This window comes from Melozone crissalis, unplaced genomic scaffold, assembly GCF_028551555.1.
Source record: "Melozone crissalis strain CALT ecotype California unplaced genomic scaffold, PUWL_Pcris_2 ptg000041l_1, whole genome shotgun sequence".
NCBI lineage: Eukaryota > Metazoa > Chordata > Aves > Passeriformes > Passerellidae > Melozone > Melozone crissalis.
This window is the reverse complement of record NW_026535819.1, coordinates 10,215,750-10,241,574: the sequence shown is the minus strand read 5'-3', so window position 1 is coordinate 10,241,574 and position 25,825 is coordinate 10,215,750. Positions and strand designations below refer to the sequence as shown.

The window sequence follows — 25,825 nt, the reverse complement described above, 5'->3', positions numbered from 1 at the left end:
CAGCACTGACTGAGTTCCCTCACTGCACTGAGAACCTGCACCTCCAGCATGGGCACACTGTGATTATCCAGACAAAGAGGAGTCATCTGGGTCAGGAATAGTTTTTGATTAGCCCATGCTGCTCCAAATTTCACCTGAGAAGACACTGAAGGCTGCTTTAGTCCTGTGTTTTCCTTCTCCTCTTCCCCAAATCTCTCCTTTACAGGAATGTGGCTGTTTTCCCTCTTCACCTCCAGCCAGGAATACCCTCCAGCCATTTTCACTTTAGTGTCATGAAATCATTATTTAGCTCTTGCCTCATTCACAGAACCAGTTCTAGTAACCCAAAGCTTGGCCCTAGTTCCATCCAGATGCAGCTCCACATGAAGTACCTGTGGGTTCAATGGTTTATTGGGAATCTTTCTGCCCTGTAAATACAGAACCATTATCTGTTCATAACTGGCAAGGGAAAGCAGCCCAACTCAAATGTTCTCCCTGGGGGCTGAGTAAAGCTGCTGGATACATCAGATTGACAACACTCATCATCTCTGGGGGGGCTTGGAGGGCAATTTCATCCAATCCCTGAAGCACACAGCTCACATCCTTGGGTCAAAGTCCTCCCTTGCCAGGACACACCTGAGCGTGTCTGATGTGCAGCACCAAATCTTCCTCTGAGGCTGAGTCCTACAGCAAAAGGTGTCATTGGCCCCAAAAGCCACAATGCCAGGGCAATCTCCTCCCCTGGCATTATGTACACATTGAAAAAAAAATCAAAATTAAAACAGCCATTCACACATTATTGGCAACTGATCTTTTCCTACTGTTCATTAAACCCTCACTGATGAGCATTTACAATTTAAAAATAAAATGGTTTTGTTTTCCTTTTAAAATAATTTCTACAGTTCTGTCAGCCAACTAATTTCAATCACAGCATAATCTAAGAATAAAGCAAATCCTGGCCAGGAATGGCTGCCATGGACTCTCAGGAGTCAAGGGGAGCAGCGTGTCCCAGCTCCTCACATCCCTGCACCCCTCCAGGAACCTGTAGTGAACTCCAGTTGATTTTCTTTATCATGATTCTCTTGGCAGCTTAGGAATGCTCCAGTCCTCGTGTGGCTGCACTGGCAGGGAGCAGAGGGGTGGAGAGGCACCCCCAGTGCTAGTGGCAGTGCTCTGTGATGTCCACCACCACTGCCTTCTTCCAGCTGAAGAAGAAGTACCCGGTGCCCGCTCCGGCGGCCACGGCGATGCACAGGTACCCGTTGTAGGTCATGAAGATGAGCATGAGGAAGTAGCTGACCACCACCTGGATGATGTGCAGCACAGTCTGCAGCAGGTGGGGCAAGCTCAGCATCTGCTGCCTGGGAACACAAACCCAAACAAGTCAGCAAAAGGAACAGGTGGGAAATGCTCATCCCCAAAGAGAAAGCGGCCAGGGCAGCAAGGAGGGCGTGGGGTGGCACAGAAGGTGACACCAGCCTGGGCAGGGACTCCTGGCACCTGGAGCTGTGGTTTTGCATGCAGCTTGCTGGGAGGACACAACTTTAGCTGAGAAACAGACTTTGCCAAGCTTCTTTTACCCCCCCCCCCCTTCAAAAGCTGACTGGCTCCTGTTCTGCACACAACTACCTGTCCACAAAAGGACCCTGAGTGTTTTCTGTCACGGTCACTGGATGTAACATCCAAGCTCTGTTCCTCAGAACTCCCCCAGATGTGTTCATTACAAAAACCCCAAGCCCATCTGGCTCCTTCCTGCTTTCCTCCTTTTTCCCTCATCCTTGAGGGTGCCCAGATGTCCCCCATCCTCCAGCGCCACACAGCACCCCAGTCTGGAGCCAGGACGCTCTCCAGAGATCAAAACTGGCTGCACAAAGCTCCTTCTGTGCCAGTTCCACTGCAGAGCTCTGCTTTAGGATGAAGGGCAGCCCTTACCCCACAGTTTTGTGAGTCTCCATCAGGATGGTGCCGTTGGGGCCGGGCACTGGCATGGAGTTGTAGCGGATGCTGACTTGGGATTTCCGGAGCAGACACTCCCGGGCGATCTTCAGCCCTTCATAGAACATGGCCAGGAAGAAGACAGCCACAAAAGCACCAGCCATTTCTGACAAGAGAGGAAACACCACTGTCTCTGGGCAGGAGAATGCCAGCAGAGCCACTGTGTGATTGAACCCCACTGTGCTGCACAGGCCACAGCCAGGCTCCGTGTGCAGGCACAGAGTGGTGGGAAATGGGAATTTCATCCACACTCTCACTGCAATTCCACCCATAAAGCAAAAGCAGCAATCACTTTTGCTAATAAAACCAAATTCTTGAACTCTAAAAATACCTCCATTTTTCTTTCACCCCACAGATGTCATTTTAACCAGATTCAGCACAGCATGTCCACAGACTTTTAGCACAAGTAACAAAGTAATTCCTGAAACACTGATCCTGAAACACCAACTGCAAACCTTTTGTTTGGACTGCACAAGACAGTGTTACTAACCTCCAGGGGAATTGATTGTAAGTCCAGAGAACAGCAATGGCACATTCTCACAGCTGAAGTGGAAAGTCATGGCCTGCCCAAAACACAAAGAACACCAAGATGAGCCTGAAGAGCTCATCCAAGGAGCTTCAAGCAAGGTGTGACAGTGGGGTTTGTATCAGAACAAGAACTCAGATCTGTTTGGTCACCACCTAAACTCCAAGGAACTCTGCAGCAGATCTGGTGTGACACACACAAGTGAGACAGGGATGAGATGCTCCAGGCTCCAGTTCCAGCTCCTCAGGCAGCCCTGGGCAGGGGGCCCTGTCCTTCACAGGACTCCAGGGAAGAGCCTTCTCCTTGCCTTTGGAGCTCCTTTTCCCTCAGCATCAGCAGTGCTCAGGGACTGGGGATGTCTCCATGGAGCTCCTCCTTGGCTCCCCATCCCCTCAGGAACTGGGTACAGGGCACTTTCCCCTCCCCACTTGGACCTTGTCTGGATGATACAGGTGAGGGTTGCACAGGTGAGTCCTCTGGTCCCCTCCTGCACTGTGCCAGTTGTTGTCTCCCTATGGAATTCCCAATATCCTGAGGCAAACAGAGGGCTAAGCAGCTACACAAGGAGCTAAAGCCACTTCACAGCTGCCCCTGGGTGAAAACAAGGGCTCCTGAGCCTGCACAGTGAATGCTGTGGGAAGGGGAAACAGCAAAGATCCCCAGGCCAGCTGGAGGTGATACAAACTAGGTAAAAAACAGCTTGGCATTTCTTGGGCACAGCTGCACACAGGGTTTTCACATGGGAAGTCCTGACCAAGCAAGAGGAACTTCTCTTTGAACTTCCCTCGTTGCTTAATTAAGGTTATTTGCTGAAGCTCAGAATTATGATTCATTTCAGCATCTATAAGAATCAGCTCGTTTTCCCCAGAGCAGAATTTACTGTAAAACACCTTTTAGAGAGTACTTTCATCTCTTCAATGAGTTGAACATATTTACATTTAAAACAAAACCCACATAAAGCAAAGAACTTCAGGTGAACCTGAGCCTGTTACTTGGTACCAGTGAGGATTGGGAAAACACACATTAAATGTGCTCAGTCTGTTATCTAAGATGCTCCACCTATGTAATGCCTTGCCTGACAGATTTATTTGCAATATGAATTCAAAATCTGGTGCAATTACTCACAGTTTTCAGCTGCAGGGCAGGGCAGGGTACTGTAACTATCCAGTGAACACTTGACATTTGTAAAGAAATGACATTTACATGGAAAGTAATGGCCCAGGGATGCCAAAACTGAGCTGAGATGATGGGAAGAGCTCACAAGGAGAGCAGTAGCAGTGCTGGACTGAGAGCCCCACATGGGCCATGCCCACCAAGGCTGTTTTGGTGCTCTCCTCTCCTGCTCTGACACTGGTTGCAATAGAAATAGAAGCAGAGATTCTTGGTTCTCTCCTCAGGCACAGAGCTGGCAAACAAACCTCAACTGATGGTTTGCAAAATTCACTCCTGAGAACTCTCATTTGAAATAGAAGTGTGCCCTCTCTCCCCTCCTTTTGAAATTTCATCATGAACAGGCATGTTTTAATAATCTGAAACTCACTCCAGAAGTATTTAGGAAAAGGAGAAAAAGCTGAAAAAGTTCCTAGAACTGGCTACACACAAACACTGACCCTCCAGCCACCTCCATGGAAACTCTGCCAGAATGCACAAGTCTGAACCTGCTGCAATCAAAGCCAGCTGGAGCAGCAGGAATCAGGACCAATGCAGCCTTAATGCCAGCATGGCAAATGCCCTGGCACTGCTGTGCTCCCAGCAGAGTGCTCTGAGGGTTCAGGAGGGAAGGGGGCTCAGCACAGCCCCTCACACTGCTGGGCAACCCCCTCAGGGCTGCCTGGGCTCCTCCTGCCAGCCTGGAGAACTCCATCCATCCATCCATCCATCCATCCATCCATCCATCCATCCATCATCCATCCATCCATCCATCCATCCATCCATCCATCCATCCATCCATCCATCCATCCATCTATTTCCTGCAGGAAAAACCTTGCTTTGCATTTCTGCCCTTAGCTGGCTGCAGAGCAGACACCAGGCTGGCTGCTGGAAAGGTTTTTTTTCAAGAAAAGATAATTTTGCCAAAGGGTCTCCAGCTGTGAAATCCATTCCTGTTCCGTATCCTTCATCCAGAAGACCCACAATGGGATCTGGGTTTAACCTGGATGAATTCCTGCCTTCCAAAGCTCAGCTTCATTTCCAGCTCCCCAGAGCACAGTGTTTAAGAGGACAGGTTACTCTGCACACAGACAAGGAGCAGCTCTCTGGTGAATTCCCCACTCACCATCATCATCATGTCGTGGCCCCCATGGCCTGAGGCTGTGCTGGTGGGGTGCTGGTGCTCAGGGGGATGTGAGGTTGGCAGTGTGGAGCTGTTCATGTGGTGAGACATCTTGAGCACAGAGAGATTCACAAAGGCACATAGAAAAGTGGGACCCTGAAAAACAAACAAACAATGAAGCCCTTTTCTGAACAGAATGAGGTTTCTCTACTGCTGCTGCATGAGAAAATATTGCAAAGCACTGAGAGCTGCTGCCTCTGGAAAACTCCTGGAGCTCCCTCATGGGCCTGCTCTGGCTACTGAGAGCACACAGCAGGACACTTCAGAGGAGGTTTGTCCCTCTGTAGCCTAATTTGACTGAGATGGCACCTGGGGCAAATGTTCAGCATAAAGGAACATTCCTTATCTACATGAGGAAAAAACAGAGCCCCTTCCCAAGAGCAGTCTTGCAAGAGGCAAAAACATCACAAGCACCACTTTAAATTGCATATACTAAAGGATCAGATTACAGGATTTCTCTTAATTGACAGTTAAGCATTTTATTGGGAACATGTTTAACACAGAAATTGTGTTAGTTGGAACAAGACCTACTGTCAGGCAAAGGTCTGCAACAGCTACAGGCAATCCAATTTCATTTCCATGAGCTTCACATTGCCACATCTCCCCTGTAATCACATTACCCACAGTGAGAGAAACACTCAAGAGGCTGCCAGTCCCAATCCTTAATCTGGTTACCACAAATCAGGGATGTCTGGACACACTAAAAAAAAAAAAATAAAAATACCCTCTCTGGTCACCTGTGGGCATGGCTGCTGCAGCCTGGCCCAGCACTGCCTGGGCTGGCAATTGCTGGTGGGAAATGAAAATCATCAGGTTCAAACAGGAGAGAAAATAACCTGGGAATACCAGTCAGTCCTGAAAGCACAGCATCTGTCCTACTGGAGTAAAACCAAGGGAAATAAAAAGCAAAGCCTGGACACTTTATCAAATTAAAGTTTAAAAAGAAATGAGATACAGACTTCTTTCCACATAAACCATCAGGAGAGTATACAAGTGTGGTTTTTCAGTTTTTTAAGCTAAAATGAGCATTGTGTTTGAACAGGTAGGCATGGCTATATTTAGACTGAAGAGAGGAAATGAGACTCTAGAAGAGCTTTCTGAACTGGAAGTAGCAAATAAAGCCCTGAAAGGCACCTGGTGGTGGAGCTGGCTCGGTGTGTGACAGTGACACTGTGCAGGGGCCACTGGTGGCCCAGAACAGCAGGGCCAGGGCAGCCCCATGACAGGGACATCCAAGGGCTTTGGGGTTAAACTGGAGTGAGCAATGAGAGAAATTAAAGATTTGGGGAAGGTAAGGAAACAAAGCCAGCAGTGACAGGGAGGAAGTTAAGACCGAGGTAATACCCTGCAAAGACAGAAATTAAATAATGCAGGGAAGCACCAAGAAGGGACACCAGGTACCCACAGCTCAGGTATGTTCTCCATCTCTGTGCAGAAGTTTGTAGCCCATCTCTTATTTCATCAGACAACCTCACAATACTCCCCTGGACGGTAACTTGGAATCATGGAATCCAATGGCACTGGCTAAAGCAGAATGAATTCCCTGTCCATATTTCTAATATTTTTTAGCTCACTTTGTCCCTGATTTAATATTGAGACCAGAAAAATGGCTGACACAGAAAAGCTTCACCAAGGGAATGGAATGCCCATGGAACACCAAGGCAGAATGGCCAGTGTGATTTCCACATGGCACAGCTTGGAAGATTATCCTGTTCAAGAGCTGAAATGTTCAGGCTCTAGAACTGCAGTCCCAAAACACTTGGGAAAAGAATCCTCTGCCAAAACACACAAACTTCAAATTGTCTTTTGCATCAGGGAAGGAAGAAGAATGGCCCAAGTGCTTTACCCTGAGGATCAAAGGTAAATGTGCTGGGAGAGGAAAGACGTAACACAAGAACTTCCCCTCTCCTGCAGCCAAAATCTCCTGGAATCACAGAACCTTGGAATATCCTGAGCTGAAGGGACCCACCAGGATCCCCCAGCCCAGCTCCTGTCCCTGCCCAGCCCCCCCAGCAGCCCCACCCTGGGCACCCCTGGCAGCGCTGCCCAAAGGCTCCTGGAGCTCTGGCAGCCTCGGGGCCGTGCCCATTCCCTGGGCAGCCTGGGCAGTGCCAGCACCCTCTGGGGGCAGAGCCTTGCCCTGAGCTCCAGCCTGAGCTGCCCTGGCCCAGCCCCAGCCGTGCCCTGGCTCCTGTCCCTGGCCCAGAGCAGAGTTTAGAGCTGTCCCTGTCTCCTCCCTCTTCTCTCAGTTGACTGATCCATTGCTTTTCCTTTGAATACAACATCCTCACCAGCTTCTGTCCAATGATTATTTATTCCTTTTAGCATTTCACATTCCTGCCAAGCTCAGCAGGTTCCAAAATGCTCCACAGAAGCCCTGGCTGGTTACCAGGTAAAACTGCCTTCGTGGCTGGGCTGTGTCCAGCTTTCCACTCCTTTCCTTCTCACTAATCATCATTTGTCTGCAGAAAGGGAGAAACAGTGGCTGTGTTTCAGGATATTTACTCTGGAGGAACAAAGAACATGCCCAGGTGCTCAGGAGTGGCTGCCTGTGCCTTGGTACAGTTACAAAGTGCAAGCCTGACCCTCACCCAGGTATCTCCTTCCCACTCTGCTATTACAGCGACCTGATGAGGTCGCTGGGGTGAGAGAAGGATGAGAATCTTGTTTGATGATTAGAAGGTTGGATTTATTGATATATGATATATAATACATTATAACTATACTAGAAAGAATAAGAAGAGAAGTTGCAGCGGCTGCTCAGCTAAGAATAGAATAGAAAAGAATTTAAAACAAAGTTCTGTGTCCAGGGAATCTTTCCCCGAACTTGCTCCTGTGATTGGCCCTTAATTGTACACATGGAACATGAACTAATCACAGGTGCATCCTATTGCATTCTATAGCAGCTGATAACAATTGTTTACATTCTTCTTCTGGGGTCTTTGCTTCCCAGAAGATGCACAAATCTCAAAGAAAGGATTTCTGTGAAAAAATGTCTGCGACACTCTTCCATCCCAGTGCTCCAACACCAAATCCAAGCCCTTGCTGCAGTCACCCAATGCTGAAGGACATTTTATGAGATCCTGAAAGGATGGGGTATTAAGTAGCTTAAGAGTAAATAACCTCACCTGAGTCACTGCAGCTGTGTTTTGTGTCACTGAAGGTAACTGGATAAATTTCTGTTTAAAAATAAATCAGTTCCAGTGGACAATCAGACTCTGATTTACAACTTGGGAAATCTTTATCTAAATCTCAAGGTAAAAAACAATATATAGGGCAGCAGCAGCAGCAGGTTAATGGGTGTGTGATATTCCAAGCTGCAAATCCCTGGTTGGTTTGCACAGCTCCTAAGAAACAAGCTGACAGATGTGGAGCTCTGTGCGTCACAAGAAGGTGGTGCTTTAACAAGGCTGACTCCATACCTGAACGAAAAAAATCCACCCCCCACAAGTTTCTATTATTGTAAATTCTTTAAATAGGCTTAGCCTTGGACAAAGGCAACCTTTCAGCAGGTATTTCTGCCTGACTGGGTGATTTGATCTCTGGCTGCTGCCTGCTCCATATGTTTGCCCTGAGAGGGAGAGGCACTGGAGCAGATTCCTGAGCATGGAGCCCTGGAGAGGGACCTGCCACAGCCCCTGGCTGCCCCAGGCTCAGGTACCCTGAACACCTGAAGGGGCCAGACCCCAGGGTGTGCCTACCACAAGGGACACACACACACACACAGTGATTTCTGTGCTCTGCAGTAACCTCCTGCCTAAGAAAACAAACAGGGTGGAACAGGAATGAGGAAATTCTCCTCCAGGGCTTCTTTCTTTCCCTCTCAGTGCTGTCACCCCAGGTGAGAGAAGCCACAGCCTCCATTGCACAACCCCTCAGATTCTGAGGGAAAACTGGAAGGCTCAGAGCTGCACACAGGACACTTCTCTTTCCTTAAGCAGGAGCTCAGGCAGGCCCTGCTCACCCTGAGGTTTCTGTCCCAGCCCTGCCACCGTGGCAGCTCTGCACACCAGGCTGGCTCAGCACAGGTGCAGCAGGATCTGACAGCAGCAAAATGTCAGCTCAGGACTCACCCTCACCCTCACCACAGCCAACACCAAGGCAGTGCTGCCTCACCTCACCTCACACACACAGGAGCCACAGAGAAGGGGAGGACAGGCAGGAGGTGCCAGGGCACACACAAGCAGAGGTAAAGGAGCTGGACCAGATGAGATGCCAAAGGCAGAGCAGTCCTTCAAGCAGGTCTCAGCCAAAGATCACTGCCATTCATATAACCCCCTCCACAGCTTCCCAATCTATTGCTTCTGTGTTCATCCAGAGTCCTACAAACTTCATAGCAAATCACAGTTTTTCCTGTGTAAACACCCAAGGAAAATACACCTTCCAATGTAGAAACACAGGACATGCAGAAACAGGACACACTATGGGAAGGATCTAGCAAGCTCCCAGGAAGTACTTTACAATCAGCTCAGTGTCAAACAGATCTTCCTTGAAGTCCCAAAGGGAATGAAGCCCCGTTCCAAATCAGAAATCCAACAGGATTTACACTGCAGCCCTAAATCAATGCCCATTACAGCATCAACTCTTCCCTTCTAAACACTGCCTCACCTTTCCCAAACCAGATCAGAAAACCCAAGAAATAAAATCCCACTGGCTCTGCCCAAAAGGACCAGAGCGTTAAAAATCCCCTCTGCAGTGTCCTTTGGAGCAGTTATTGTCCCACAGAGAGGGTGGGACAATGTAACATATATTATAAAATGTTTAATGTAACATATATTATAAAATAATAAATCAGCCTTCTGAAACATGGAGTCAGATCCTCATCTGCAGTGGCCAGCACATGATGGCTCCTGCTCAGAACCCTCCTGACTCCTCTCAGAACAGCTGGAGTGATTCATACCCAAAGTCTCTCCACCAACACTTCTGATAGCAAGAACAGGTCAGGAGCTCCCTCTCTTCTCCTGAACAAGTGAGAAACACTTGGCAATATTTACCAAGAATTAAAATCAAAGTTCCTGAGAGAAAGCCAAGGGAAAATTATTAAAAATAGCAAGCTGGAAAAGCAAAGACCTGTTGCTTACAGTATCCCATATGGCTCAGTGCTGCATGACACAAAGGAATGCTACAGAAAAATGGAAAAGGCACCCAGGAGTTGCTCTACTTACAGCAGTGCTGCTGGCAGCCCCAGCTCCTCTGGCTCCCAGCTCGTGGTCCCCAGCCCAATCCCTTTTTTGTTCAATGGAGTGGGAGGGCAGCAGCAGCCTGCAGACACTGCAGCTCTGTTCACTGCTCTGGGCTCCACTGAGCTCCTCATCAGGAGACCTCAGCACTGCTTTTAGTTTATTCAATTTCCTGGCAAACTTTTCCACTTTAACTGCTTCCTTTCCAAATGGGTGGACTTGTGATTCTTCCAGGATGCCAGGCAGAGCTGCAGGGCTGCTTAAAGGCACAGCTGAGGGACACAGCAATGCCACCTGCTCATGCTGTGGCAGCAGGCTGTAAAGACACACTTTAAAGACCCAGGGAACAAACACCACATTCCTCAGTAATGCAGCTGAACACGTGTTACAGATACACTCTGCTGTTTCCCAGTGTGAAAATTCTCCTTGGAACCCTCCCAGGCAGCTTCAGCAACCCCAGGCCGGCACTGAGACACAGGGAGGGGCTGTGCTGTGCCCAGCACATTTAATTGCACACCTCTGGTTTTCCCTTGCACAATTCCTGAAGAAGGAGCTCTTAGAGCTATTTTAAGAACTCAAGGAATGTTTGTGAGCTCACAGCAGAGCTGTGGCTTGCCCTGGTACTGCCTCACTACCTTGGAGTCCCATCCTAAAGCTTCTTCCAGAAGTTTAAGGCTTCACAAAAGCTCAGCACACCAGAAGGGGTTTATATAATAAATAGAATAAATCAATAGAATAATATAATATATTATATATATATATATAATAAATATAATATAATAAATATAATATAATAAATATAACATAATAATGTATAATATGATGTACAATATGATGTACAATATGATGTGTAATATAATGTGTAATATAATGTGTAATATAATGTGTAATATAATGTGTAATATAATGTGTAATATAATGTGTAATATAATGTACACTATAATGTACACTATAATGTACAATATAATGTACACTATAATGTACACTATAATGTACACTATAATGTACACTATAATGTGTAATATGTGTAATATAATGTACAATATAATGTATAGAATAAATAATTTTTATTCCCTTTACAGAATAAAGCGAAAGAGAAGAGCACAGCTCCAGAGCTCCAACACACACTGAGGGTGAGGCTGTACAAATCTGGATTTCCTGGGGTTTGTCCCTGATCATGGAAGGTTGCTGGATTCAAACTGGATCAGCAGAGCCAAGCAGGAACCCAGAGTGTGACACAGTGTGATTCTCCCTGTCTACCTGAGAGCAGGCTGAGCTATTCCCACCCACAGGTTTCAGAACTTCAGAAGGAAGACAGGCACTCTGGAGAATGTCCAGTCAGAGATGCCAGAGGCTGCAGGGCAAGGAGTGGAGAATAATGGGCAAAAAAAGAGCTGAGCAGGGCTGCAGACAACATCCTGTGTTCAGGTTCAAAAGGAGACAATGGCTGGGCAGCCTCTGAGGAAGGAATGCCAGGATGGAAGCAGTGAGCAGGGACAGGCAGCCAAGCTGGGAGCAGCCAGAGCCCAGCTCTCCCAGCAAAGGCAAAGAATGGGCTTTGAAAATGATGTGCAGGGCTTCCATGTTCTGTGAAGGAAGAAACCCTCTCAGATCCTTCATCTCCACTGAGGATGCCAGCTGGAACCATGACGGCACTGCTGTGGATGCTGGAGATAATGATAAAGTTTTGGCACCTCAAAACCACTCTGCAGCCCATGAGCCATGCCCACAGCTGATGGGATTTGCCCAGGCTGAGACACACCCTCATTAAGGAGATCCTGACAAACCCCACAGCAGGATGTGGGAGGAGAATGAAGCAAACCCACATCAGCCACCCAGGGAGGTTTGGGGGTGATGCTTTAAGGCAGAGTTGAGCTCAGGCTCTCTGCAGCACAGGCAGAATCACTCCCTGCAGTTCCTGCTCCTCCAAATACCCATCCCCAGGCCTCCTGCTGCCATCATTTGCTTATTTTATTCTTACCAACTCCTTGTGTTTCTTGTACCAATGTGTTTGTCCCTCTCTTTACCATGTTGCTGTGTCCCCAGGCCTCAGGATGCCCCTTCCATATGGAGCCATCACACTGCCACAGACATCTTTTTATGAAAAATCCTTTCCTTAGGATTTTTCCTCCTGAGAAGCTGGGAGGCCTCAGGAACAAAATGTAAACAATGGTTATCTGCTGCTGTGGAATGCAACAGGTGCATCTGGGATTGGTCTCATGTGGTTGTTTGTAATTAATGGCCAATCACAGTCAGCTGGCTCAGACAGAGAGTCTGAGACAGAGCCTTTGTTATCATTGTTTCCTTTTCCATTCTTAGCCAGCCTTCTGATAAAACCATTTCTTCTATTCTTTTAGTATAGTTTTAATGTAATATATATCATAAAATAATAAATCAGCCTTCTGAAACATGGAGTCAGATCCTCATCTCTCCCTCCACCTGAGACCCCCGTGAGCACGGTCACATCACACAGCACCCACAGACATGGCAAACACCCCAAACAGTGCCCCAGTTCCACACCATGGATCCCAGTTGGGATGCTGGCTCACACAAGTTTCCTGACTCTGCACCACATCATTTGGCAGCTTGATGCATTCTATGTATTAATTAATGTTTAATTAAAATGAAGATTAAAACAAGATGATGAAGTATCAGCATATGTTCAATGCTTAAAGTCCTGTCCTCTGCTTTGAATCAAAGCATTCCTCAGCTCTACAACTCCAGCAAAGCTGGTCACAGGCACTCAGCACAGCCCCCATTACTTGAGGAGGGGCCAGAGCTTTTCCTCTCAGCATGGCTACAATAATGGCCCTTTGATGGAGTTTGTTTTCATAGCAAACCTGTCTGATCACCCTCTGTTAGAGGCTTTGCTAGAAGGGGATGGTCATTCCTAATCTCCCAGCTTCTGCAGACGCCTCAGGAAATCTGTAATCTTTGAAGAAGAAGTAAAAATAACCCAGGACAGATTGTTCTTTGCAGGACAATACACTGAACTTCATTAAGTGAAGCACACACCATGTTAACCACAGGCCCAGTGGAGTGAAAGGCAGCTGAAAACAACCCTGCAGAGCACAAAACCTCAGACTCTAAGCATGGTAACATCACAGGAAAGGCTGAGAAATGCTGGCAAGAGCTGTGTAAAGGTGACAAAATGATGGGGAGTCAGGCTGAGCCTCTCCTGTGGTCAAGCATTCTCCTCAGCCATGCTGAAACTGCAGGAGACAGCAGAGCAGTCAAAGGATCCTTGTGAGAAGCAAAACTGAGGAGTCCTTGCCAACCCCTCCTGGCTGTGGACTCATTTCTGCAGAGAAGTCTGACCCAGCCCAGGAGCAAACACCTGGAATGCACACAGAGCTCTGCATGGAGATCCAACAGTGATCCTCTGCTGCCTCCATCGAGTGAGACCAGGCAGTTACACCAGATGGTTACTGAAGGTACCTTCCAACTCAACATTCCTATTCCTACTCCACCCTCCAACACCCCTCTGCTTGTGCTGGCCACCTCTCAACCCCTGCCTTGGCAGCACAGATAAGATCCCTTCCACAAGGGATCTTTAGCAAGAGGTGACAGAACCAGCACTGTCACACCTCAGTCTGTCCCTCACAAATCCAGCAATGGAGGGGGTAGGAACTCCCCTCATCTTCACAGGCATCCCACACACATTCCCACACACCCCAGTGAATGTTTTCCTTTGAAAGAAGCACTGCAATCTCAACCTGATCCATGCCTCCAACTGTTAGGCCAAATCTTGGGGTCCCCATGTGCAGGTGCTCCCCAGGGCACCCCACTCTTAGCAGGACATGGGACAGCAGCCAGCAGCACGGCTCCCTGCCGTCTGTTGTGGTGACAGTGCTTTGGAGCTCAGGCTTTGGGGCTCAGAGTCCAGCAGTGGGTACATGTGACTGGATCATTCCCATGCCTCTGCAAATGCCCCACACTCCTTGCCCTGCCCAGTGCACAGCAGAAGGAAGGACATGACACCAGGAATTCCGCTGGATTGGGTCTGGCAGCTGCTGTGAATGCCACAGGCTGCAGGATTACAAAACTGTCTGTTTGGCAGATGTTGTTCAGGGCACATCTGTCACAGAGGCCTGGCTCAAGCTCACAGAGGGAGCTCTGGGTGCCAGACAGATGCTGGGGGCTGTCACAGGGCTGAGGACACTTATCAACACAAAGGACACTTATCCACACAAAGGACACTTATCCACACAAGGGACAACCAGGCAGGGCACAGCAAAATCATTTTGGAGAAGCTGACATCAAGAATGCCCTGACCTGAAGTTTTCAGCAACAACCTGCTCCCATTCTGGTAAAACACAAATACTTTCAGCCTGCATGAGCCCAAATTAACCTCAAGTCCCCAGAGGGACACTTCCCAAGGGTCAGAGCACATTCCAGCCTTGGCTGTCTTGAAGAACCCCAGCCAGGGACTGTAACAAACCAAGCAAACCCAAAGTGGAGCTCAGGAAAGAAAGCAGAGCTCACTTGGCCTGGAGTCACCTGTGCACTGACCAGGAGCAGACATGTCAACCACAAGTTGCTTTTATTGCCAATAAATGCCAACCAGGATTGCATTCATAAAGGAAACTGCTGTATCAGCAGGCACTGAAGAGGAATAGTGACAAGGTGACAATTAAAAGGTGATTGGATCTCTTACACACTTCAGTTTCCCTGTTCATCTGCCACAAAACTTCCCCTTTTCCATGTTACTGCTCCAAGAGAACAGCCCCAGCCAGCTCTGCCCTCTGGGCAAAACCAGCAAGGACACCAATGTCAGTGGGATGTCAAAGCCAGAGCACATCCATTCTGCACTCAGGAGTGCCTTGTCCTGCTCAAGCCCACCAAGAGCACAATCTCCTCCATTCTGTACATGGACAGTGGTTTTCCACCCCATTTTCATTTCCTCCACCACCAGCCTTTTGGAGCCTTATTTGCCCCACGCTGTCCTTTGTTCCCCTTTCTGTCTGGGGGGATGAGGCAGCTGTCCCCCTTCTGGCACACAAGAGCTCTGACATTTCTGGAAAGTGGCAGAATTGAGGCACCTCAGGACATGCAAGAGCTGAGGAGTGGCTGCCGTTCCCACAGGTGCCAAAGCAGAGATGCTGTACCACAGTGATTCTGTCACCTGCAGAGAACAGCACAGCACCAGAGACACCAAAACTGGCACAGGATGCCACACTGTGGTGTTACATTTTAGCCCAAACAAACTGCTCCACCACATTACAATTTCTTTATGAAACACCCAGGATAGAAGGCATGGCAAACACCAAAATTCCTTACAGCCAAGGCCAGCATGAATTCAGAGCTAGGACTGACAAGTTCCCATCAAAGGCAATCCCCAGGAGCATCTACAGCAGCACTTCAGCACCTCCTGTGCACTTCAGAGCCTTCTGAAGCCGCCAGCCCAGGTCTGCAGACCAGCAGGCCACACCAGCAGAGCTTCACCTCCCTTCCTCACATCATCAGGGGCACAGCAACACAAATCCAGGTCACAAATCCCCAGGATTCAGCACTCAGGAGGAGAAATCTGGCAGGAAGGGAGGGAGTTTAGGCAGAGATAAGGCAGAATGGCTCAAAGACCAGGGGAGTGAGAGCTGTGCTGAGATGGAGGAGCAGGAGGGTGGGTGAGGCTCAGTCAGGAGCCACCTGGGAACCTCCTGCTGAAAACTCTCAGCACTCACTCCTCAGCTGAGCACAACCAAGGATCCTGAGCAGGGAGGAGACACAGGACAGCAGCAGGAAGTGGAGACAGAAAAGCGGGGCCATGTGACCAATATTTTCCAAGATTACATAATTCCTGAATAAACAGATACTCCCTTATCCTCAGTGGTGGTTTTTGCTCAGATGTTACACAACCAAACACAGGAATGGTGACCAGGGAGATGTGATCCATATGGCCAGAGAGAAGGAACCATCCCGCTAAGAATAAATGGGACAGTCCTGAGCCTGGTGATACTATTAAAAAACTCTTTAATATAAAAATATATTAATACTTGGAACTCCATCTTGAAAGACCTGTGTTCTGTAAGATTAGACAACTTCTGCTTCCTTAGAAAAACCAGGCCTAGTACAGAATTTCACTTCCTATTTCATATGCCCTAATCAAGAACAGTTTCTAGCTTGCATTCCTCTACCTCTAACAGGCAGAGGTAACATTCCTCTTCCTTTTTAAATTAAGGGAGAAGTTTTCTCTCCAAATGAAAAAACAAAAACAAAACCCCTCACCATTTGCTTACAAGGTTCTTTATCATGCCCACTAATTCAGCATCCAGATTCCTGCACATTCAACACCTCCTGCACCACTTGTACCTATGGAAAGGAGCCTGTCTCCCACAAAAATGTGTCTGCCCACAGGATAAAGACACAAATTGTTGTTTGTGGCTCTTCAGGCTCTTCACTTCATCTCCAAGGAATGACAGATACGTCAGGATGCAAGACAGAGAATTACTTGCAAGTTAATCCTGACAAACTATTGCTCCATGGTTGGCTGGAGTGGGAAGGACACACCAGGTTACAGAGCATAAACAGCTCTGGCCAGATTGATTTCATGGTGTCTTTGAGCCTTAAACCCTGTGAAACTGTAAAATAATCTCAGGAGATACAAAATTAAATCAGAGCCAAAAAGTGCATTCCCAAGAAAGGAAGCACAAGTTTCCTCAGAGCCAAAATAATTCAATGTGTCCTAGAAGTGCATTAGTGGGCCTTTAATACAGGTGAAGGATCACACACAGAAGTCACACACAGAATCACTGGGTTGGGAGAGATCTGCAAGATCATGGAGTCCAACCCAGTCCCAACCCCTCAACTCAGCCCTGGCACCCAGTGCCACATCCAGGCTTTGTTAAACACACCCAGGGATGGGGACTCCACCACCTCCCTGGGCAGCCATTCCACAACTTTATCACCCTTTCTGTGAAAAACTTTTTCCTGATATCCAACGTGAATTTCCCTTGGCACAGCTCGAGGCTGTGTGCTCTGGCTGTGTCAGTGCTGCTGCAGACAGAGCCCAGCCCCAGCTGAGCACAGGCACCTTTCAGGAGCTGTGCAGAGCGATGGGGGCACCCCTGAGTCTCCTTTTCTCCAGGCTGGGCACCCCCAGCTCCCTCAGGGGTTCCTCACAGGGTTTGTGCTCCCAGCCCCTCTCCAGCCTCGTTGTCCCCTCTGGATGCTCTCATCTCAATGTCCTTCCCAACCTGAGGGGCCAGAGCTGGGCACAGCACTCAGGGTGTGTTACATGGGCTTCCAAGGGTTTTTCAAGGTGAAGAGAGAGGCAAGAATGTTGACTTCATGTTTAGAAGGCTTGATTTATTATTTTATGTTATATATTACATTATTACTATGCTAATAGGAATAGAGAGAAAAGTTCTTAGAAGCTTACTAAGCTAAGAATAGAAAAGGAATTAATTACAAAGTTCTGTAATTCATAGAAAGCAAGAACAGCTCTGCTGTGAGTGGTCAGTAAATTTAAACATTCACTCAAGACCAATCACAGATCTACCTGTTGCATTCTACAGCAGCAGATAACTATTATTTATATTTTGTTGCTGAAGCTACAGCTTCTCAGAAAGGAAAAATCCTAAAGAAAGGATTTTTATGAAAAGATGTCTGTGACAAGGGTGTACCCTCAGCAGTGCCAAGCACAGGGGTACAATGACCTCCCTGCTCCTGCTGGCCACCCCATTCCTGACCCAGGCCAGGAGCCACTGGCCTCCTTGGCCCCCAGGGCACTCTGCTGGCTCATGGTCAGTCACTGCTGCCCAGCACCCCCAGGTCAGTTAATTACAGATGTTATCTGTTATTGCCTCTTTACAGATGTTATCTTGCAACAGCATAAATACCTTTGTCCCATGCAGGTAAAATAAACCTGAGGGTCATAAATGGACGGCACTGGTTTATTAGAGGCCTCATAAAAGGGAATCCAGCACAGGTGATTCACTGGAGATTCCCAGATCTTACCCTACTTGCCCATGTTCACACAGTTCATTTTCCCTCTCTGGCTGCTTTTCAACATTATAATCAGACTTAGCCCAGAAAAGACAACACTTGTACAAGTTCTGAAGCAACTTTCAGGTGTTTTGAGAATCTGAATAACAAGCAAACCACACTCCAAAACTCCTGGTTAATTTTTAGGAGGCCATTCCACACATATGACATGACACATACTGGTTTAAGCAATCCACACACGTTTCTCCAAGTCCAGCACAACCATACACATGGGAAAGTGTCCTTGCAGAGCAATTCCCTTTCTTTTCATATTGAAGCAGTTGTTGGTGTGTAATTACCCTCAGAAGCATGTCCATGTGCACACACAGCATTTTAAGGTGGCCACTCAGCCATTCCCTTCCCTGGAGCTGCCACGTTCCAGCCGGTGTCAAACCTTTCCTCAACCGCCACTGTTGATGTCAGCTCCTACTGGGACACCCTGGGATTTCCAGCTCCTGTCAGGGTCACCTCTGAAATGCAGCCTTTGACTAAAGACCTAAGAGCTCTCAAGACTGACTTTTAGAAAAATACCTTTTCTTGCAGAGGAAAAAGGGATGTGTGTTCATTGCAGCACCATCCATGAGTGTCCCTGACACAAGAACCTGTTCTACCACAGCCAAGAATCAAATTCTCTGTGCCTCCAACAGTTGTTTTGAGAAGCCTCAAGCTGTTCCTGAGCAAAATGCAAGGTAGAACTCAGGTCACAAGCAGCGAAATCCATTCCAGTGGGTTTTTAATTAAGCTCAGGAAGTCAACCTCTGTTTAAGGCCAAATATCCATCACCAGAGGCACCTTCCTACTCTTGATCCATGATCTTGGCAAACAGCAAGTGGATGGCACAGTGATAGATAAACAGCTTCCAGGCAATAATGCAAATACTTGTAAGGGTTCAGAGAAAAGATTCATAGCCCCAGTCCATAGAACAGAGCACTCTCCCTTTGAAAATGCAACTGAACTATTGGAAGCTTTATTGAAATTACTGAGTCACTGAAAATCCAATCTCAGCAAAGTAGATGATCTCCAGTATCAAGAAGAGGAAAAGAGCAATCAGCTCAATTCTCTGGAAGGAACTTATCTTTGGAAGAGCCTTGGCCTCATGACACTCTTCTGACAGGAAGAGCCATGACTGTGGGGCATGGAAAGCCAGAACAAAAGCCATCAACAAATTTTCTATAAGTGACAAAACACTCTGGGAAAGAGCTTTGAATGCTGGTTTTTTCATCATTTTCAAAGCCCTGGACAGCCACAAAGCTGCTAATCCAAAGCAGAAATGATTCAGAGCTAAAAAATGCTGAGTACTTACTCTTCCAGAGACAGGTTTTCCATCTACCAACTCCAGCAGAGCTTTTTTCTCCAGAGAGGCAACAAGTCTGACAGTGATCAAAGTTTCTCAACCCTCACATAATGCTGACAAGCACATCATTATCTCTATCAAAGGCTAATCATTAACTACTGCTCACATTAGCTTAGCACCAGAGCAAGCACTGGGATGCTCACACAGAGATCCACAGAGCAGCAGAAGCAGCCCCTGAGTCTCCCTCAAGAGATCTTTGCACAAATGCAAAGAGATTTTAGAACTCTCTGATTAAGTGCATTGCAGAGATTACTTTCCAACACATTTATCAAAACACATTTCAAACATTCAAGTCTCTATCAGATAAATTAGTGGTTTGCTTCCTTCTGGATATTGCAACAAAGCAAGCTTAGTTTATTTTAGTATTTAAGTATTTTAGTACTCAAACTGAGTGAGAGCAGGTTTAGATAAGATATTAGGAAGAAATTATTTCCTGGGAGGGTGGGCAGGCCCTGGCACAGGGTGCCCAGAGCAGCTGTGGCTGCCCCTGGATCCCTGGCAGTGCCCAAGGCCAGGCTGGACAGGGCTGGGAGCAGCCTGGGACAGTGGGAGGTGTCCCATGGCAGAGGTGGAACAAGATGAGCTTTAGGGTCCCTTCCACCCCAAATCACCCTGTGACTCCATTTGCCCCATAATCAATAAATATGATGTTTTCAAAGCTATCAGACAGTTTTTAGGAGCATTGGGAAGTGAGAAAAAAACCAAACAAGGCAAATAAATAATCAATTGTGCAGAAATTCTTCAACACTGTTTGTACAAGACAAACCTTGGCAGTGTCCTGGCTCTGGGACCCCTCTGCTTGGAAATCTGGAGCCAACAACTGCTATGGAAAATAAAAAGGGCAAAGCAGAAAAAGTGCAAGAGCAGCTGAGCTGTGGCCTGCAACACAAGGGGCCTCGTGGTGGGGGCTGTGGTTTCAAGCAAGAGTTACACAAAATGGGATCAACTGACAAGCAGGGCACATGATCCTGCTGCTGTGATGTCCTGGAGGGTTTTGCTTGAGGAATTCAGAAAATTAAGGAAAGTCAGGCTGCTGCCAAGAGGTTTTTTAAGCTAGAAGCAAAATAATCAGAATTAAGTGTATTAGGCTTTACCACCCCTACAAAAGATATCCCACATACTGCTCTGTGTGTTTTATGAAAAGAGCACAAAAATGGCTTTACAAGTATAACCAAGCCTATAACAGGAGCATGAGGGCAGCTGTGAAACTCCCAACTAACTTTGTTTGCAGCTGTTCAGGTTTCAGCCTTACAGGATCTGTATGTGACATGCTCCTCCAGCACACTTCAGCCTCACGTGACACCACCTGAAACACTAAAGTTCAGTATCCTCTTGAGATAATGTCTTATCCAAGTTAATGCAGGGCACCAAAGGCAGTGGTAATTTGATTTGTGTAAAACTCACCTGGCAGTGAACCCAGAAATCATGACTCAGTCTCTTGTCAAATCCATTAGTCCAGGAGCTCAGACAAACACGGGATCCAAGAAAACCAGACTGCAACACTGACTGCATTTCACCTGCACTGCACCCCGAGGCTGGGTGTGCTCCTCTGGAGCTTGTGCTCCCCCTTCCCTTATCACTGATGTCCAAGGGTTGATTTACCCACTGGAAATGCCCTCCCATGGAGCCACACTGATGGCAGCACTGCAGTGACTTCCCCAGGCTGCAGGAGAGCGAGCTGGGATGGCTCCACTGGGAGCTTTGAGTCTGCTCCATGTTTGTGTTTCTCCTTCCCAAGTAAAAGCTAAAAATGCAGTGCAGCTGTGCCAGTGAGCTGCCTGAGCCTCTTTAGTGGAAGGCTTTTGGAGCAGGGAAGGTTAATGGGGAAGCCAGTGAGTGGTGGGATCTCTGCTCCCAGCCCAGCCAGGGTGACAAGAGCTGCTGTCACTGTCCCAGCACGGTGCAGCCACCCATCAGAGACAGCAGACAAGGAGCAGCTGGGTCCCAGGGATGAGCCTCTCCCTGAGGAGGCTGCAGCTGTTTCCCTTCCCAGGAGCTCTTTTCCCAGCTCTCTGGAGCAGGCCAGCCAGTCTGCTCACACTCAGGATGAGCACTGCACCTCACAGGTGGCCTCAAAGCACTTCTTAATCCTACAGAGCCAGGGCCCATTATGTTCTGTCTAATGTGCAACAAGTCTGAAAGTGCATCTGCCAGGCACTCCTTCCCCCAAGAGATGCAGTGCTTAGGCACAAAAACCAGCCAAGACTGCCAGGGTTCCCCTTATCCTGGTTAGCCAGAAAATCAGCGAAATATATCACAAAGCTCATATTCCAAGCTCTCATCAGAGAATGAGATCTGAACCCATGATAACTAATGAGTAAGTGTGGGAAAAAAGAGGCTTTATGGAAGTGAAGTGGCTCTTCCAGAGTCTCAGGAGAGCTTGGGGCACTCACTGTGAGCTCCATGCCAGAACACCTCCACTCTGATCCCAGTTTTCTCCCAGTTTTCTGAGAGAGATTTTTGTGAATCTCTCTCAGGATTCACAGCAAGCAGTGAGAACAGAAGAGCCTCAACCACTCAGAGCATTTGGCCTGTGCTCTAGAGCCACCATGGACTGCTCTAGTCACTTAGATAAAAGGAAAAGATCACAACTTTTGTAATCTCGTACAACTGTTTTAGCAGATGATAAATGCTGTTTACATCTGTGCTACAGCAAATGTGAGATTTTTCTAAGATTATACCCACAGAGAGGAAAAGAGCAGGAAGCAAAGCCATTGTTCTGGCTGCAGTCACATTGCTGAAGTGCCACTGGAAATCAGCTGGAGACCTTTGTAGATATAAACTGATAGCACAGGGAAGAAAAGACAATGGGAAATGACATTAAAAACTTGGAAATAAAAAAGGAAAACTGAAAAGGAGCTATTTCATCACAACCTCCCACTTCTAGATTGGCTTCTAAACCAGGAAAATCTAATTCCAGGACCAACAAATGAAAGGCTTTAGAAAGCACAGCAAAATAGGAATTTAATTTATTTATAATAACTAGTCCCATTATTCTCTGCATTAGCAGATTCCAGCTTTCAGATGAAAAAAAGGTTAATGAAAAAACCACTGGCATCGTGTTCTCCAGGACCTGATTGGGAACATTTCCAGAAAATTAGATTGAAACAAAAGGCAATGGAGTGGATTAACTAAGATTGGATTTCCCAGAGAAAAAACAAGATAAACTAGACTGAGTCTTTTTCATCCTTCCCTAAGGAAAAATTGCCAAGACTCCCAGTGATTTCCTGGCAGAGCTGTGTGGAGAAAGAAGTTCATGCTGGCAATGTGCTTCAGCCCAACTTCCCAAAGTTCTGCTGCAGGCTCCTGCTAACTTTCAGGTGACCTTCAGGCCAGAGCAGGGAAGGAAAGCCATGGAGCTTTCTCTTGGGTAGAGGGGTCTTCACAGCAAACAGAGAAACCGAGGAGGAAAGCAGAAAATAGCTCATTTAGTTCAAAGAATAAAAAGTTCTGTCTTCTCTTGGACCTAATGCCTGAATGGAAAAAAAGCCAGCTGAAAGGAAACTCCTCAGGGCCCTGCTCAAAACTCACCCTGTGAACATGGCAGATTTTGTCATTTATTTGTAATGGAAAACTGGCAAAGATTATTCTCAATGCCCTCCCCTCTCAGGCATTAAGCTTTGGTTCAGGGGCACAGGGTCACACTAATCCAAATCCTGAAGTTACATTGGGAAGGGAAAAGTGAAGTGAAAAAACCCCTCAAACCTCTTTCCATGACAAAAAACACCCCACAAACCTTGTCCTTGTAGCATTGCAAGTCAGAGTCAGTGGTAGGGAGGACAGCTTTAAAATAAAAAAGAAAACATGCAAAAGTGCCTGGAAAGGTGATTTAACTCCTCCTCTCTACTGGCAGAAATTATCCTAATTCTCAGCTTAGTTACCAACCTGGCCTAGATGAGAAATCTGATATGAAATGAAAAGCAGCCAAATCTGAGTAGGAAGTGGTTGTAAAAAATTCCTCCATTCTCAACCCAAAGTTGTGTGGAAGCCTGCAACTCCTGCCAGTTCTTATATTTTCAGTACCTTGTTTTTGGGGGGGGAGGAGAACAAAAGAAGCAAAATCCTGCTTCTTGCAACAATTTTTGTGTTTGCAGCAAAAAGCATCACTTTAATTTTGTAATGTACAGCAGAGCAGTCACCAATAAATCCTGAGATACAAAACCAATCTTCATTTAACAGCAACATTCACACATTATTCCCAGTGCCCCATTTTTAATGAAGGATGGGAAAAAATACTGCAGAGTCCAAAGCCTGGTGAAAGCCTCAGGAAACATTACATCATAAATGCCAGGATTTGGGATTATTAATTTGAATGCTAACTTACCCTGTAAGATCCCATATTGTTACTCATGAAAAATCCTGCAAAAGCTTTGCTGACCTCAGGCTCAAGCAGAGGCAAGTTAAGATCAAACAGACTGAAAAATCAACTTAATAAACACTTGTGAAGAGCGTTTCATCCACCTGGGCACAAAAAGCAGGACTAGTAAGCATTGTGGAGCTTGGAGTTTGAGCACAAACAGGAAGAATTGGCCTCTGCCTGGGAACTGAGTGGAACCACAAGCCCACTGCACACTCAAATACAAATGAGGATTATAAACAAAGCATACATTAAAAAAAAGGGCAAGTGGCTGAGATGTGATGCTTGCTGAGTGTTGCAGGTTGTGCTGCTACAGCCTCTTCCCCACAATGGCATTAAAACTGGCCAGTGCTGAATCCTAGTAGAAAAAAAAAATGGAAATGTACACAGGTATAACACTGGGCTAGGAAGGTGAAGAGTCTGAAAAGGCCACACCAGGAGCAGCTGAGGGCACTGGGATTGTTCATCCTGAAGGGGAAACTGAGGGCAGAACTCAGCAGGGGTTGCAGCTCCTCCCGAGGGGCAGCTTCAGGCTCTGCTCTGTCCTGAGGGAAAGGCCTCAGGTTAATCCAGGGCAGCTCAGGCTGGAGCTCAGGGCAAGGTTCTGCCCCCAGAGGGTGCTGGCACTGCCCAGGCTGCCCAGGGAATGGGCACGGCCCCGAGGCTGCCAGAGCTCCAGGAGCCTTTGGGCAGCGCTGCCAGGGGTGCCCAGGGTGGGGCTGCTGGGGGGGCTGGGCAGGGACAGGAGCTGGGCTGGGGGATCCTGGTGGGTCCCTCCAGCTCAGGACATTCTGTGATTCCTGTACCTAAAAAACCTAAATTGAAGCGCCACACCAGGACTGAGCCACATGGGTCCTCACCACTTAAAAAACAAAACCAGCCAGACAGAAATATAGGAGCCAAAGCAACAAACTCCCTTCATCCGAGGGAGCACATTTCCCATTGGAAGGAAATTCATGCCCACCTGCCTGAGAACAATCTACTCCCACTGGGAATTTACACCAAATTATTGTGGGTTTGGCTTTTGGTTTTCTTTAACAGAAATAAGATGCTGACCCTTTTCAGGTTTCCTTCTAAATTCATCACACATTCTGCAATATAAAAGGAGATAACAATACCCTGCTTAACAATATCCTTTATCTTCTTCCTTTAGAAGTGGAATCATTGATATCTCAATCATTGCAATAAACTCCTGAATTAGTGCAACTCAGCTCCACAACAGACCTGGCAATTTCCTGCTCAGACTCAAACATCCAGTCAGTGCAAACTTCCAACCAGTGCCAGCAAACACCCAAAGCCAGGAAATATCAGCCCTTATTGCCATTCTGACCTCCTGCACGTTGTTCTTCTGCATTTCAACATCATTTGTGTCTAAGGTGAAATTAAAGCCAGCCTGTCTCACAAAGCACATAGAGATATCAGCTCTCCAAGAGGGCGAAAAACCACACAGGAAAACCACAATAGACTACAAAAATTCATTAAGCAAACCAACAATAAGATGTATTTATCAAGGTGCGAGAGAAACGTGGGAAACTGCTTCAGAGGGGCGGCTCAGAGGCAAGGAACTATTGGGATGTAAAGAACGCAGCGCATGGCTGGTGCCCTTGGGTACCCAGAGACAGAACCAGAGCAGAGCAGCGCCCGGGCGTCCCCAGCCCTCCCGCCCGAGCCCCGCGGAGCCCCAGGGCCCTGAGCGGAGCCGTGCGGGCCCTGCGGCTCAGCCCGGAGCCCGGCGGGTCACGGCTCCCTCACGGCAAGGGCAGCCCGGGCCCGCTGTCACCTTGGGAACCGCAGGGCGGCCTGAGCGCCTCCCCCGGAGCGCGGGGAGCGCTGCCGGCACCCACACCGAGCTCACCCCGCGCCTCCACCCTCACGTCCCAGGGCTGCCCATCCCCTCGGACCCCCGGCGGCCCCGGCCCGAGCTCCCCGGTCCCGTCCTGAGGGGAAGGGAGGGGGGGCGGCCATGGGGCCCCTCAGGCAGGATGCGGTGGGGGGCGCGGGGCGCACGAGACCTCCCCGAGCCCGTCCGTCACTCACCGCGCGAGCGCCACGAGCCGCGGCCTTGCTCCGCCCCCGCCGCTAAACCCCGCCCCCTCCGGGGACCCATAAGCCCCCCAAG

The 25,825-nt window shown here is 47.8% G+C and overlaps 1 protein-coding gene across 3 annotated transcripts; it reads right to left on the bottom strand.

Moving 5' to 3' along the window:
• Positions 1–448: 448 nt before the first annotated feature.
• SLC31A1 (solute carrier family 31 member 1) lies at positions 449–25,780 on the bottom strand. 3 transcript variants are annotated; one of them, XM_054283930.1, is made up of 5 exons: positions 25,744–25,780; positions 4,776–4,928; positions 2,465–2,537; positions 1,912–2,080; positions 449–1,340 (listed from the first exon to the last, which is right to left on the bottom strand). In XM_054283930.1, exons 2-5 carry the CDS (start codon positions 4,881–4,883, stop codon positions 1,139–1,141), a joined length of 552 nt encoding a protein of 183 aa, XP_054139905.1. In that variant the 5' UTR covers positions 4,884–4,928; positions 25,744–25,780; the 3' UTR covers positions 449–1,138. The 3 variants fall into 3 exon arrangements, with proteins under 3 accessions (XP_054139905.1, XP_054139906.1, XP_054139908.1); XM_054283931.1 differs by lacking the exon at positions 25,744–25,780 and adding an exon at positions 18,527–18,546; XM_054283933.1 differs by lacking the exon at positions 25,744–25,780 and adding an exon at positions 9,914–9,932.
• Positions 25,781–25,825: the final 45 nt, after the last annotated feature.

Excerpts from the sequence above, each read along its gene's own strand:
- SLC31A1 (XM_054283930.1), bottom strand. The coding sequence starts at position 4,883 with ATGTCTCACCACATGAACAGCTCCACACTGCCAACCTCACATCCCCCT. Across the intron at positions 2,081-2,464 it reads TACAATCAATTCCCCTGGAG|AAATGGCTGGTGCTTTTGTG; the intron begins GTTAGTAACACT and ends CTCTCTTGTCAG. Across the intron at positions 1,341-1,911 it reads GAGACTCACAAAACTGTGGG|GCAGCAGATGCTGAGCTTGC; the intron begins GTAAGGGCTGCC and ends TTGTGTTCCCAG.